Source organism: Thermobia domestica, chromosome 8, assembly GCF_964235325.1.
Source record: "Thermobia domestica chromosome 8, izTheDome1.hap1.1, whole genome shotgun sequence".
NCBI classification, from domain to species: Eukaryota; Metazoa; Arthropoda; class Insecta; order Zygentoma; family Lepismatidae; genus Thermobia; species Thermobia domestica.
In genome coordinates, this window is record NC_137461.1 from 101,163,801 (window position 1) to 101,178,997 (window position 15,197).

The following is a 15,197-nucleotide window of genomic DNA, read 5'->3' on the forward strand; positions in this document are numbered from 1 at the left end:
TTCACCGAAACTGGTTTCGGTGAAAACTTTTGGAAAACACACAAAACTATTTCTGTGGAAACTGAATCGGTTTCCGGAGAACTACGAAACACTATTGTGCTCAGAAGTAGAACAAATTTTGGAAAAAACCGGAACCGGTTTTGAAGAAAATCGAAACCGGTTTTTGTGTCCACCACTACTTTCTATGCTCTTTCAATGTCAAATGGAAATAAGTTAATCTCCGTTAATTTTAGTGGAGTAAGATGTATGGGAATCATAAGAAATAAAATATACGAGTGAATGTTAAAAAGTACAAATCACTTAATAAGGTTGAGAGAGTGATGGTGTGCTCTGGTTATTGAATGGTTATGTTGTTACAACCAGAAAACTTGTCACAACTCGTATCTCACCTCAGAATGGCAACATACAGCAATCTTCTGATAGTAAACTTTATTTCCTTCACTCCCTAACTTAGGTTATAAACACTGACCTTTCTTCAATACTCTTTAAGCGAATATTCATGCTACAACTTCGCTTACATCTCTAAAACACTATCACAATGTGGATACCATCGTGATTATTCCTTCTAACAACTCAACTGTTTCCACAGGATACATGTCAATTTCAAACGACAGAGCATGTGTCTACTTCACATAACACTTTCTACGAAACACATTACACCCACAACTAACTACTACATCCAACAGTGAACAAGAACTTTTGAGGCTTCAAAGTAAATGTTCCTGTTCCTTCTTTTGCAATTGGTAACGACGTTGAAACTTCAAATGATATTCTAACTTTTGTTCCGAGTGCTCATTTCGGAATTTAATTTTGATTCTTTTGTTCGGGTGGACAAGTTCTCGTATGCCTTTCTATGAATTATGAAGATGTTTTATCACTTCAATTTTATCCATGTTGTGCATTGTTAACTTGGCATCACGAATATATTCTTTCAGAGTGTGTTTCTTTTCGTCATGCCTATATAAGTGTCCTGGCATAGAGATAAGACTCCATAAGTACATGTAGAATTGAATGGATTAGAACAACAACTTTAATAACATGTTACGCTTATCTCTATGTTCTTTGCGAGCACTAACGTTGTGTTGAAATTATGATTTCTGAATATATATGGCGGAAACCCGGCGCGTGTATATGGCGAAAACCCGGAACGTATATATGGCGGAAACTTACCCGTTGTAAACAAATTCCATGGTCCCAGAAAAGAAAGAACGTTGAGGATGTTAATTTCTTTGCACAATACGGAATCTATCCAACTCGGAAACGAAAAGCAATAACTGAAGAACTAACCAGAAATTATATGCATAATGCAGAAATATTTTCAGAATAATCCACGACAAAGAAATTTATTTATAGTATACTACAATACTTATACTACTTTCATCTTGTTTGCATGTTACCCACTGTTTATGGGTAACTTATTATAAATCGTTTGCGAGAGTGTGGATGAAAGTGCATCGGTAAGTAGTGAAAGATGCAAGAATGTCCAAGTAGCACGATTTGGAGTGTTATACAAAATAAAATAAAATAATAATATAATACAAAATAATATATAATAACAGTCCAAATAAACAGAGAAATGTCGAGACTGGAAACTCGTTAAGCCTACTGATCTTCCAACACAATCCACTGAACTTTTACATACATCTTACCGAGCCAGTCTGTTTTCAAGTTTGTAACAATGAACATGGCTAAGTCTCATATCTCATAGTTTCTTTCTATTAATAATTTTTGATATCATTTATTATTATTATTATTATTCCATTTCTTAGTATTTCCAAACTTTTGGATGGCAGTGTATGTACGTGGACATTTATGTGACCCTTTTCTTTTCTACCTATAGTAAGGCCCAGGAAACAAAATACTACCGTCTTATAGACGATATGTTATGCGTATTTGTATACAGAGGATTCTAAGTTGGAATTCCTATACAACTATCTAAACTACATACATCCCTAAAAAGTTACTGAAATTAATAGCATACATTTACTAGACCTGACATCTCTGTATTATTTTATCAGCGTATTTGTAATGTTTTATGATTCTGAACTTTTTTTTTTTTTTTAATTTTATTTTCAAAATGGCTCACGACTATGTTTACTAGTAAAAACGGGTTAGCCGCGCTCAGTCCTTCTACCTGTTTCTGCACCTTGCCCTTGAAGATAATATAATTTACCTGTAAACACATTTCCAAACTCTAAAAAATTTCCTAACTTTCCAATTTATTAAATTTATTAGTTTTAACCATTGTTGCATAAATTACGAAGCTAAATTCTGTGAAAACGAGTTAAATAGGTCAACTATATGAATAGAAGCCAATTTTACTCTGTCCATATTGACTACGAAACATAAATTGATTTGTCGATTCAAGTTGTTGCCAACTGTATACTTAAACTTGTCAATGTTATTAGCATGGGTGTCGCCGGGGGACGACTAGGACAAAGAATATTTGCAAACCTAAACCAAAGTTACTTCAAAATCTTGCGGCGAATAAGAATCTACTTGAGTTAGCGGGATCGGGTTTTACCTTTACCAGTACAATTATTACAATTTTCTTCGATCACAGGTAGATCACTTAGTACATATTTAAAAGTTTCTACAGGAACTTCTCGATGTAGGAATAATACTATTAATACTATCCATTAATTATATATTTCTCTATTTTTCTTGTTTTCCTTCCTAAGTCACTCAAAGTACAATTTGTTCTCCAATTCTGAACATCATTTTAATTATTTTACATTAAATTCTTTTATCTTTATTATTACTGATGCCCCTTATTCGTGTATTGTTCTAATCAGCTAAGTTTTTCCGTTCTCCTCATCATACAAATTAAAGACATTATTTTTGTCGTATTTTCTTAATATAAGGTTTCTGCTCTGTGCAATGTAAAACTCCTTTGAGTACTTCTTATCGTTATGTCCCAATCATCTTACAGATATTTCACCATTTCTCACGCTGCTTTTTATTCAATACACATTTCACACCTTCGTTAATAATACCACCTAACTATAGAAAACACCCGTTCTACTTTCTTTCCTTAGACTTATACAATTGTCACAGACTCGATTAGCCCAGCCACTATTTCCTGAATCATTATTTATTTATTTTAATCTCAAGTAATTTTTACAGTTTTTCTTTTATAACATCATGTTAATTTTCGATTCAGATTCCGCAACGGAAGCTATATCATATAAAGATCAAATTAACCTGTACTCTAAACTATTTTTCGAAACTCTTTTAGATAGTTAATAATGTAATGTCATTGAAAGGCAAATCTTTTGTCGAACAAATTAACCTGTTCCCTAACCAAACTTTTTTTCGCTATTCTTCTAGATAAAATACTGTAATGCCATTGAAAAGTAAATCTTTTGTCAAACACCTCTTCCACCTTTTGCCAAATCCTCTTCTTCCACCTTCATTACCTTATGTAATTTTTTGTATTCTACCTCTTAATGGTTGGTTCATATGTTAGTCTGATCTTTCATTTTATCCGAAGCATCTTTCAAATTACCCAGCTCAAGCAGTCAAAACCCTTTTCTAAATCAACGAATTCTTCATTCACTTCCTTCTCTTGTCTGAAAAGTTTCATCTAATTTATTCGATGGAAACTAATTGCATGTGTACTAAGTTTCCTTCCGAATCTTCCTTACTTCTTGGTACATAAAACCTCTCTCATATTCGGAACTGAATTTTTGCTGCATATGATGTGAAACTAAGAAAATGGTGTTAAAGTATTTTAGATTTGTCAGTATATGGTACACTGCTCCACTCGAACGAAATTCGCACCACAGAATGTGTTTGTAAAGGAGGTACTACTCTTAGTTTGAAAATCAAAGTGCACTGGTTACAGTAAACGGTAAGCTGATCGTATTGTCTATAAAAAACATGCTGCTGGTAGTTTAAATGTCTGACAACAAGACAAGTGTAGTTACGCGTAGATCATTTCCAGGATGATACCAGCGAACGTTTATTGTATAATCAAGTGTCTTCAAGTATAGAGAAAATTTAAATAAAATGTTGTACTTACATGTATATTCTGATCCATGCTGTATTTTTCAGCTAAAATTAACTCCTTTTCTCTTGCTATTCTTTCCTTCTGTTGTTTCTCCTGCCGTAATTCATCCTGCATAAGCTGGAGTTCCGAATCGAATCTACAGAAAAATAAATAAGGAAATAAATAAATAAATAAATAAATAAATAAATAAATAAAAGAAAACTTTTCTACCATAGAAAATATATGATTTAAATACTCTGAATCATTATTACTTTCATGATGATTCATGGATTACTTCATATGAATGTATGAAAAAAAAAGGCATTTGAAAATTTTATTCGATATATTATGGCTACTACTTTTCAATACCGTGGTATATACTGACTTTCAATGAAAAATGAAAATACACAGTGCTAATGAACTATACCGACAAACTTTAAGAAGAAGTAATTCCTCACATCAAAATAAGAAGAAACAAAGTTCTTATGGACCTGTTGGAAGAAGTGCAGTTTCAAAGCTAGTGCCGTCCTAAAAGGTGGGGAGAAAAAATTGCAATACGAGTTATTTCGAACACGACGCACCGTGAAGTGGCGATCCCTATCGGTGTAAAGGAAATCACACATAACGCCATCCAAAAACGTATATATCAGCAATGTGCAATGAGTGCGCAAGGAATTCCTCACAGGGCATAATTCCCATATATGCATGGAGTTAAAGTAGGTTCAAAATAGGCACAAAGTCAGTCTTGACAACAATGAACACGCAAAGCGTCGGTAGGAAATCGGAAATGTTAGGAACTGCTATAGTACTCGCGCCCAGTCGTGAAGCTTGGGCTCTAAACCAATCCCAGCAATATTTTGCTTGAGCTCCGATGCATCGGAAAACTTCGGTACAATTCGTGGAATCGCTTCCCGAGCGCACACTTAGGAAAACGTCAAACAGCTGAAATTCACCAACAATGTTGCCAAACTTTGAAGAGAGAGAAAATGAGTATTGAGAAAAGCATTTAAAAATTACCAACAATAACACTGTACAACAATAACCACTGTAACAATTATTCTAAAACGGTAACAATAACACAAATAGTAACAACGAAAATATAACGCAAAAAAAAAAAAAAGTAAAAACGGAACTTGGCGCCAATTCGACAACACTGTACTCTCGGGAGATGTTTTCCGTGTAGCGCGAGAAACGACACTGACAAAATTTGATGGGTGGGGGTTGACGACTGGAACACCCCCTCGCGTTCTATTGGGTGGTGAAATCGATAGATCTAGGTCAATCTTCACGACTCGGCGCGAATACTATAGTTCCGCGGATTCTCATGTTCGGAATAACGCGCTTTGTGATGTATTTTTTCACGCTTTGGATGGTCCTAGCTTCGAAACTATGCATTTTTCCTCACAGATCTACATGAACTTCCTTTTTCTCTTCTTATTTTGATGTAAAAAATCTTTTAGTTCATTAACACCCTGTGTATTGAAGAAGATCACACTAAATCTAAAGATATTATAGCAAAAAACGTAACTTAATGAATATAACTGACTCTGGGGATCGGAGGTACGAGTATCTGATGTCAATGCCTTTTCAGATATGTCAGATCAATTCTAACGCCTATTTTGATCGTTATGAGTTGTAAAACATCAATTCTCTCTGGAAGTTTAATATTACAAGGGTGGGGTTCGCTCCACATCACAATAATCTTAAGTATTCTCATTTCAACACTTAATTACTACGTGGAATTTTATAAAGTTTCGGCTCTTCAAAAAGACAATAATGTGTATAGATTTAAGTTGAATATTCTATTGAGCATGTTTTCCAAAACACGCATTCTTCTTCTGCATTACGCATTACTCTTTAATTTTGTTGAAATTCATCTGACGGAAATTACGTAACTTGATTCAAGAAAGCCATTTGACGCACCAAATTTGCAAGTAACCTGAAACTCACAATTATGGACATCCACTACCAGTTTAACTTTCTATTTAGTTTTTCTGTTCACTTTATCTCAAGGATATACTGGTTTCTAATTTGGAATGATATAACGGACTTAAGGATAATAATATCAGACTTAAAAAGAAGTTACGTGAATAACCTTTACTTACTTTCTCTGTTTCTTTTCCAACAGATTGTTTCTTGAGTTCTGTTCCTCTAACAGAAGCCGTAAGTCATTCATTTCTCCGGTGAGCTTTTGAACCTTTCGTTTCCATTGTCCAACTACTTGTCGCTGTTCTTCCACCTCCTCATACGCATCTGACAACTGAAAAGAAGCAAAAACAGCAAAAAACATGATTATTTTATAAGCATTTAATAAGCAAAATTTATGCTAACACTTAAAAAAAAAAAAAAAATATCGTGAAATTTCACTTACCAACCAAGAATGAAAGCAAAGTATAGGCAGGACAACACTGATACCTACATATACATTTTTTCTTGTTTGAAACGGAAGTAAAGCAAGGTTAACGGTTAACGGTTACCAAACAATCATAGATTTAAGATTTATTTAGGACAGATCTAGACTCAGAATGTAACACCCCTCCTCCTCCTTTATATATACATACACATATACACTACATTCATCCTTACTGGCTCCAGAGTTTTTCACCTTTTTTATGTGGATTTTATTTGAGTTTAGCGTCTCTTTTAACAACGAGGGTGTAAGAGACGCAGAAATATAGCTTAACGTGAGATCCGAACCACATGAGCTCTTGCGGTGAATGGAACCCGGATCTCGCACGCCAAACGCGCGTACCCTATCCAGTCTTTCATTAATATTTAAGTTTTAAATCTAAGACTGATGTCTATGTAAGTCTTCATGTGTGGCCGATCTCGTGTGTTAAGGGCGGATAACATTGCAAACCTTTAATTTTGAAGACAAAACAGGTCCTTATTCTCCTAATATTACTAGTCTTTTCCATTTTCCATTAGATTTTCAGCGTTCATACTTTTCAACTTACTAGTGTGAGGTTGTATACTGTAACCTTCGTTTCACGTAACGGGCATGTACTTTCTTCGTACCTTTCCAATCAGGCCTATTTATTGTTTGGAGTTGAAACCGGTCAGTACACTCCCAACTTCCCTTTCCCTCCGCAAAAAGTTCGCAATAATTCTCGTAGTTGTTCTACACTGCTTGACAATTGCTATTCTAAGGAACAACTGATTTGTGCCACGTCCCGGCAGCCGACCAATTACAGTCAAACGCAATGCGGAGGGCGTAATTGAGAACGGCTTGTTATCTGTACAAAAGGCAATGCACGAAAGCTCGGTATTTTTAGTCGAAAGTGCGTGCAATGAGATGTTTGACGTAAATAGCGGTAGTGGAACTGAGTTCTGTAAAATTCAGTGTGGTGGGGCAATAATTAAATGCAAAATGGCTTCAAGACAGCTTTTGAGTGCGTACGATTGTGGACGTGCAGTTGGACGACTGCAAGCTGGTCAAAATATCAGTACTGTGGCGATAGCAATGGGAGTGTCGAAAAGTGTCATCTGGCGATTGAAAAAGGCCGCGGAAGGTGGATATGGGATGCGAAAACATGCCAGTGGTCTTCGAAAGAAGACCACACCTCAAGACGATCGATATGTATCCCTAGTGGATAAAAGGAACATACAACGCACTCCGTGTCAGATAGCTGCAGACCTTGCAACATCTACCAGTACACATGAATCTGCCAGAACCATTTCGCGGCGCTTAAATCAGGTTGGTATGTATGCACGGAAGTGTTAAATGCATCCCACTTCAACCACCCCATCTTCGCCAACGATTACAGTGGTGTCAGGAACATGTTGGTTGGGATCAGCAATATTGGTCCAGAGTGTTGTTCTTCGACGAATTCCGTTTCTCTGTGACAAGTGATTGTGACCGCCAGTTAGTGTGGAGAGAGTGGAAAACACGTTATGCACAACAGGATGTTCATGAATGTGATCGCTATGCCCAAGGCGTGATGGTGTAGGCAGGCATTATATACAATGACAGAACCCAGCTTAACATCTTTGAGTGAGGTAGCGTGACATCGCAGCGGTGTTGCAAAAAGATTCTTCTGAATCTTGTTAGTCGTTTTCAGATTGAGATAAGTTCGGACTTTCTCTTTACGGTTAACAATGCACATCCACACAGGAACGCTGAAGTATCGGACACATTCGTACGTAAAGATATTACATGTATGCAATGGTCTGCTTACTCTCTGGACCTTATCCTATTAAGCATGCCTGGGATGTCCTTGGAAGACGTGTTTCTCAATGAACTCTCCTCAAAAACTGACACACGCCTTATGAGAGGAGTGGGACAATATCCCCAAGTACCCCTCACAAGTTTAGTGGACAGTATGAATAACAGATGCAGAATGTGGATTAGTATCCACGGAGATCTCACATCTTACTGAGGTATTCACACGTGTGTCCTTCTGGCAGAAAGACCTATTTTGCGTGGCTGTTCGGACATCCTCCTAAGAGCATCTTTTTCGTTTTCTTCTTTTTCCATATGGCGCAATCTCTGCCTTCTTCCATTAGAATTATTGCACATTATCTCTACTGCATATGTACTGTGTTTCATTTCATTCCTCAATGTCTATTTTGAATTATTCCGAAAAATGGCACTGTTCCTTAGCATTTGTCAAGCAGTGTATTTTCACTATATTGGCATGTGTTCTCTTGAAGGCTTAAGAATTACCCCTCCCCTAACGTAAAAATAATCTCTGATAGCTTTTATCATGCACTAGTAGTGATACTTCAGTAATATATTTGTATAGGTGACTAAATAGTATAGGTGTATAGGTGTACAACTAGTTACTGGCAGCGATTTCTGTACATATCTAACTAACCAACTACCGCGAAGACTCAATGCTGCATTCACAAAAGTTTTCCATTAACTGTTCTTAGCTATTTTGTATTCCTACCTCTGCGAGATTCATCTTAATATTATCCTCTTATGTGTGCCTAGGTCTTTTTTCAATTGAGTTTCTAGTTAAAATTTTACACGCGAAGCGAAATTTTCAAACCTACTTTTTTCTATTCTAGCTACATGATCTGCCCAAATTAGCCTCCTAGACTTACTGACCCTAACAATGATAGGTAAACGGTATAAATTGTGCAATTCCTCGTTATGAAGTTTCCGCCATTTCCCATTCCTCTCTCTCTTGAGTTCGAATATTCGTCTCAGGATTTTATTTTAAAATATTTTCAGGTTTCAGAATACGTTCTTCTTTCAAAGAAAGTGACTATCTTTCGCAACCACACAGCACAAAGTGCATGATTATAATTTTATATACTTTAAGCTTCAAATTCATCGATAGAATTCTGCACTCATCTTCTAGGCAGTTTTCAAACTTCTGTACTCATTTTCTAGAACTTTTTTCAAATATATATAACGAGATTAAAATCCTGTCAAAACATATGTTGATATAAAGACCTTCTGAATCGACTGTATAAGTCAAAGATGAACTACCTACTGAAATAAACTTGGATGATTTACCATGAGTGATAACATGTTATAGTATCACAATAAATTAAGTCATCTACTTCACTTATAGCTATTTAAAACATAATTAGTAGTTTTATCGAGGACAAGAACAATAAAAATTATACAGGTCACAATTTATACTAAGAACATACAATTTAAGAGCAGTTATGTTTCAACTATATATAAATATATACAAAAAGTAAATACAGAACATACTTAGAATGTAAACTATTAAACTTTCAAATCTTATGAGCATTTATTTATTTATTTATTTATTTATTTATTTGAGATCGAAATATTCTTAAAATGAGAACTGAAGATAAACTTTTGTCACCGAATTAAATCTGTGAACCTTTTTGCTTCTAAGTAGTTGAAAGGTCTGTATGATATATGATACATGCAATCTAAACTAATGGCATTTTTAGTTTAATATCTGATGGTTATGTTCCGTAGGGCAAGGAAAACATTTTTGACACAAGTGAATGATGCGAGATGTAATGAAAGAACCTCGATGCTATTCTCCATAAACTTACATGGATTGGTGTCCACCATACGATCTAATATGTAAACTTGAATTAACTGAACCGATCCACGATAGCAAGAGAATGATTATTTATCCCAATTGTGTAACTTACCATTGTTACATTTTAATATCAATAAAATAAACTTTCACGGTTTTATTTAAATAACTGAATGAGTTGAAAGAAATTAACAACATTAAATTAATTTCACACACAGTTCATTCAGAAGTTTCCTACTTTAAGTTAGATTTGAGTGCATGTTTGAAATGATATGAAATCTGTAAGTTTTATGCCCCACAGTTATGCTGGCTATGCTAAAGGAGACGGTGATGATGAGAAATGAATGAAATGGTGTAATGAAGAAAGTAGGAGGAAACAGGAGAACCCTGAGAAAACCCACGCACTCGGAGAGTGCATATTTAAATTGCAGCATTTGTAGCTTTGCATTCATTGAAGAACTGCATTCTTTGCGAGCAGCCAAAGACAGCGACAGATTAGAGATAGGGTTTCCTTTGATTTAGAAGAGACGTGGAGGAAATTAATGAAGAAATAAAAAAATATGTAATTCATAAAAATATATGTATAGATTAATCTATGCTTATATATAAAGTAACAAGTATGTCTCTCTATTATCAGACTTTCGTATAGGAAGTAGTCACCTAGAGTCATCGAATTTTATACACAGATAAAGCTTCACCAGATTTAATCGCGCACAAAGACGTTTCTTCAATTTTCGACTCGAGGGAGATTTGGGGGGGAGTCACACATTCTGGATGTCTAGAAAGTATGTAGTATTTCAGGATCCATTAAAGTTATACGAATCAAACTATTCTACGTGTTTCAGGTAACATACTGTTCTGTAAGTAAGAATATTTGCATGAGGGGCGCGAAGAGGAGATATTGTGGAGTTTATCATTATATTTTCAGTGAAATTCATATTCTACGGGCAAAAAAGAGAGATCAAATACTTTCTAAAAACCTATTCTCCTCGTACCAAGAACGGGCATTTCAGCTAGTAAAGCATAAATGGTGGAATGAAGAATAAACACAGCGAATTGAAAACGGAAGCGGCAAAATAATCACACAACTAAATGATTTCATGAAGGAAAGAAAGATCTTTGAAACTGCTAAACGAAAATTCCACACGATAAAATGAAAAAGAGAACACACGCCAGCTCGAACAACTATGGATATTAGCCTGACAGAAGTAAAGATAGCACCAAAAAGATAAAAACAGGCAATGCTTCCGGGCTAGACGAAAGTGCTAAAAATTACACGAATGGCAGTTCCAGGAAGGAAATAAGAAAGAAATGTAGTAACTATTATTGAATAGTGTTGACGAGCTATTATACTTACATGTTTGAAAGAATTTCACAACAGCGAATTCATGTTAAATGGAACACACTACATACAAAAAACAACACAGTTTTAGGAAAGCAATATCAACAATGGAATTCATATTTATATTAAGGCAGCTAATTGAACGTGAAAGGAAATACAGTGAACTATTGACTATAACATTCATAGAGCTAGAAGAAACATGACAACGTACTTAGTGAACATATGTGGAAGTGCAAAGGATTAAAATAATATGATGGATTGTGTTTGGATTGATAGAAAGAAAGAATTCTATGAAGACTACTAGTTTAGTGTGTGGGCAGACCATGGAAAATGGTTTGAAGTGAAATGAGGCCTGTAAACTATTTCTTACATTATTCAACGTTGTTAGAAGTTATAAAACAGAACAAAGGAATAATTAAAAAGTTAATTATATTCAGGAATGCTAAAATGACCTAAAACGAAAAAGTACAAAACGAGCCTCACAGGTACAGAATAATATGTCCTCCGTATAAGTATAGACAGTAATGACACTGATTATTTTCAGAAAGAAACACCAACACGACAAGCAAATAAACTACAAAGAAAACCACTGAAAGAAGCAGAAACTTTCAACTACTTGGGTTCACAAGGATGGAATATAATCAAATGAGAGAAGAAATCACTAAGAAACTATGGTAGGAAGGAAAATTCTATCAAAGTGTGAAACACCTAGGACAGTGCTTTCCACCTTCTTCCTTACAGCGACACTATTGGTATACACAATTTTACACTACACCCACTCACTGGCACACATTATAAAACAGATTCTATTGCAATAAAGATGGTTTATATTAAAGAAACGTTAATTTTATAGAGTATTTTCCAACTAATGTAATACAATAAACACCTTTTTCACAAATACAAAACTTTAAGCTTACACATTCACAGTAATATAGAAATGTTACTTCTTCATCAGACATTGACATGCATCGGTTTGACGAGTTTTACAAACTCTTAGCCTCATGATTTGTTAAGGTGTCAAACCTCGAAGAGTTAAAGCATGAACAGAAAATAGCGCAAATATACTTAGAACGTACATGTCAAGCACCATCACTGAATGTCACTCCCACAAAATGGTAGAAACAACATCTTGATCACGCAATTTTAGCACCAATGGTATTTACATGAAGATATTTTTAATCGATTACTCCTCGCAATATGTTTACGTGAGACGAATGTTAGTGATACTAATTATTCTGTTAAGTTACTTGATTACATTTCATGTATAGATATACTTTGTGTTTTCTGACTTACAGTAGTTGCACTTATTGTAACTGCTCCATTGGCTTGAAAATTTCCAGATTGGGAAATTAGCTTCACAATAGATTGGCACAGATAAAGGCAAAGCATGATCTCTAAATGCATACCAAAAATGGCTTCTGTAGCAACATTTGAACCATTCTATATCGAAAATAGCAGAATTCAACCTTATATTGCATTGTTTGATCAAATGTCCAGAGCAGCAAAACAGGAAGAATATAGGGTATCAACTTTCCTTTTAGTGTTCGGCATTAGAACCTATCTACAACTGAGGAACCTTACCTTGCTAATACCACCGACAAATAAGAAGTCTGAGAAACTAAAAACGCTTATGTTAAATCATTATGATGTGGTTACAAGTGTAATTCCAAAACAATATAAATTTCATTTGATGAGGTAAGCAGATCATCAAAGTATTATGAAATTTGTGTTAGCTTTATGTAATTAGGCAGCCTATTGTGATTCTGAACACTACTTGGATCAAGCCCTGAGAGATCAGTTAGTTGTCAGAGTCAATAATGAAGTGGTACAACTATTAGCATCAAAAAGTTCACGTTTAGGAAGCTATTAATATCGCTGTATCAGTCGAACGTTCAGAACAGCAACTACCCATTTTCCGTCCGAAAGAACTGGTGATACAGATTTGATAGTGGTTAGTCGTGGAAATAGTTGTAAGTCATCGTTCAGTTCGTATCACATACACCGATTACAACACCTCCAATCTGTAAAATTTGATTTTTTAAGTGCTGAAGACGATAAAGATATTGCGTCTAATTCAGCTTCTACCTGTAGTACCTGTTCATGTGGTTCACATTGATTTAACGAAGATGAGAATTCATGTTGGAGTAGAGTAGAGTAGAGTAGAGTATTGTCGGGGTGCGTCCACAGCTAGGTCTTTTGCATCCAATTCATGTTGGAGATGTGAAAAAAAAAACATCCTTGTGGCAAGTGTAATATTTGGCAAGACTTGACTTAGATGTTCAGGGCAGAACCTTTTTGCGGACAAATGTGGTCAAAATGTAATTCGTCACGAAATGGAAACTCATGTTCATCTCTCATTTCTCAACGAAGAATCCGAAATTGCATAAGGGTTACTTAAAAGCATAACTACTGCTGAGCAAGTTGAGGATTTCCCTAATATTACACGATGGTGTTTAGAGTTTGATGAACGAAACAATGAAGCAGATTCCCCAAATGCAAAGAACAAATGTCTCGGAATAGTTCACTTGTCGTAAGAATAAAATTCTCAAGAACAAAACAAAGCGGACAAAGCAGAGTGTCTACAAACCGAAACGATAGACTATCTGAAGAATCAAAGTGAACATCCTAAAAACGGCAATCAAGACACAAGAGAGAACACATATACAAAGCTGGACAATATAGAAAGACGTCAGAGGCACATAAACTGGCTGACGTTGAGAAATATCTGAATACAAGAATAGTCAGAAGAAGAGAGAGAAGAAGGAAAAGCAGGACACAGTGCGGTAAAAGTTGATCGTTCAAGGTAGAGAAGCGTCGGCGAACCTGACTGGAAGTTTAATGCAAACGAAGTTGGCCATATATTTCAGAAAATGACAGTAGTAATAAGTTGCACAGTGAGGTATCAAGTCGATGTAGTTTGTGATGAGTTGTTATAAATATTTAAGGAAAAGCTTAAGAAAAGGGATTCCATTATCTTGCAGCTGCAGATCAAGTCTGAAGAATATGAATATCGACTGGAGAATGTTATTTGCCCTCAAAATGGATTCGAAAATATGCTCAGAAGTTCTACATAACTCACTAATTTTCAATGTCATTCTGGGGGCAAAAGAGACAATATCAAAAATATTTGAAACCAAGCAAAGATGAAAATTATTGCATTTCAGAATCATCGATTTCTAGACTGACTGACAGACAACTTTCGGTCTGTTGCTGAAGTTGGAAAATTTCATCATTTAATGCAGAACTCAGGATTTAGTTATCATGACATTTGAAATTTTCAAGGATCATACTTCTCAATTTTAGAAGCGATGAATGGGTGGTTTCCTGCGTACTACGCTAATTTTTCTATTACAATTTAATTTTGTACACACGGGAGGCATTTTAGAAATATAAGTTTGATACAAAAGTTTATGTTCTTGGGTATATTATTCGTTCTTCTTTTCTTCTTCTTCTTCTTCTTCTAATAATAATAATAATAATAATAATAATAATAATAATAAATCAGCACTTTCCATTTTGAAACAAAATGACTTTCGGTCTAAAGACCCATTTCCTATCTGTTTTAGAAGTTCAAAATACCACCATTAAACTTAGCATATGTAGCCTATTTTACATATATAAGATGTTTTAGTTTCTAGCCTCTACATGTATAGCCGCCCATATATTGATCAGACGACAGGACAACCGAGCGGAAGTTCAGTACTGTGACTAATGAAACAAAGCCTCGTTATCATATATTCACTCGAGGCACACAGCTGTAACTGAGGCACACAGTCAATGCACTCAGGCCTTTTTCTCCGCATCCCCTCCTGTTTCGGTTTGGCTGGCCTTCCCTTGGTCAATATGTGAGCGGCCAAATACTAGCGAAGTTAACGAGACTAGTACGAAC

General features: G+C 35.3%; 1 protein-coding gene across 5 annotated transcripts in view; it reads right to left on the reverse strand.

Annotated features, from left to right (window-relative positions):
• The window catches only part of Mhcl (Myosin heavy chain-like), a 545,621-nt gene that overhangs the window by 86,959 nt on the left and 443,465 nt on the right, over positions 1–15,197 (reverse strand). For all 5 annotated transcript variants that reach the window (XM_081768806.1, XM_081768805.1, XM_081768807.1 and 2 more), the window contains 2 exons: positions 6,097–6,251; positions 4,025–4,148 (listed from right to left, as the gene is read on the reverse strand). In XM_081768806.1, the coding sequence (XP_081624932.1) occupies positions 4,025–4,148; positions 6,097–6,251 (279 nt within the window). The remainder of the gene's footprint in view (positions 1–4,024; positions 4,149–6,096; positions 6,252–15,197) is intronic.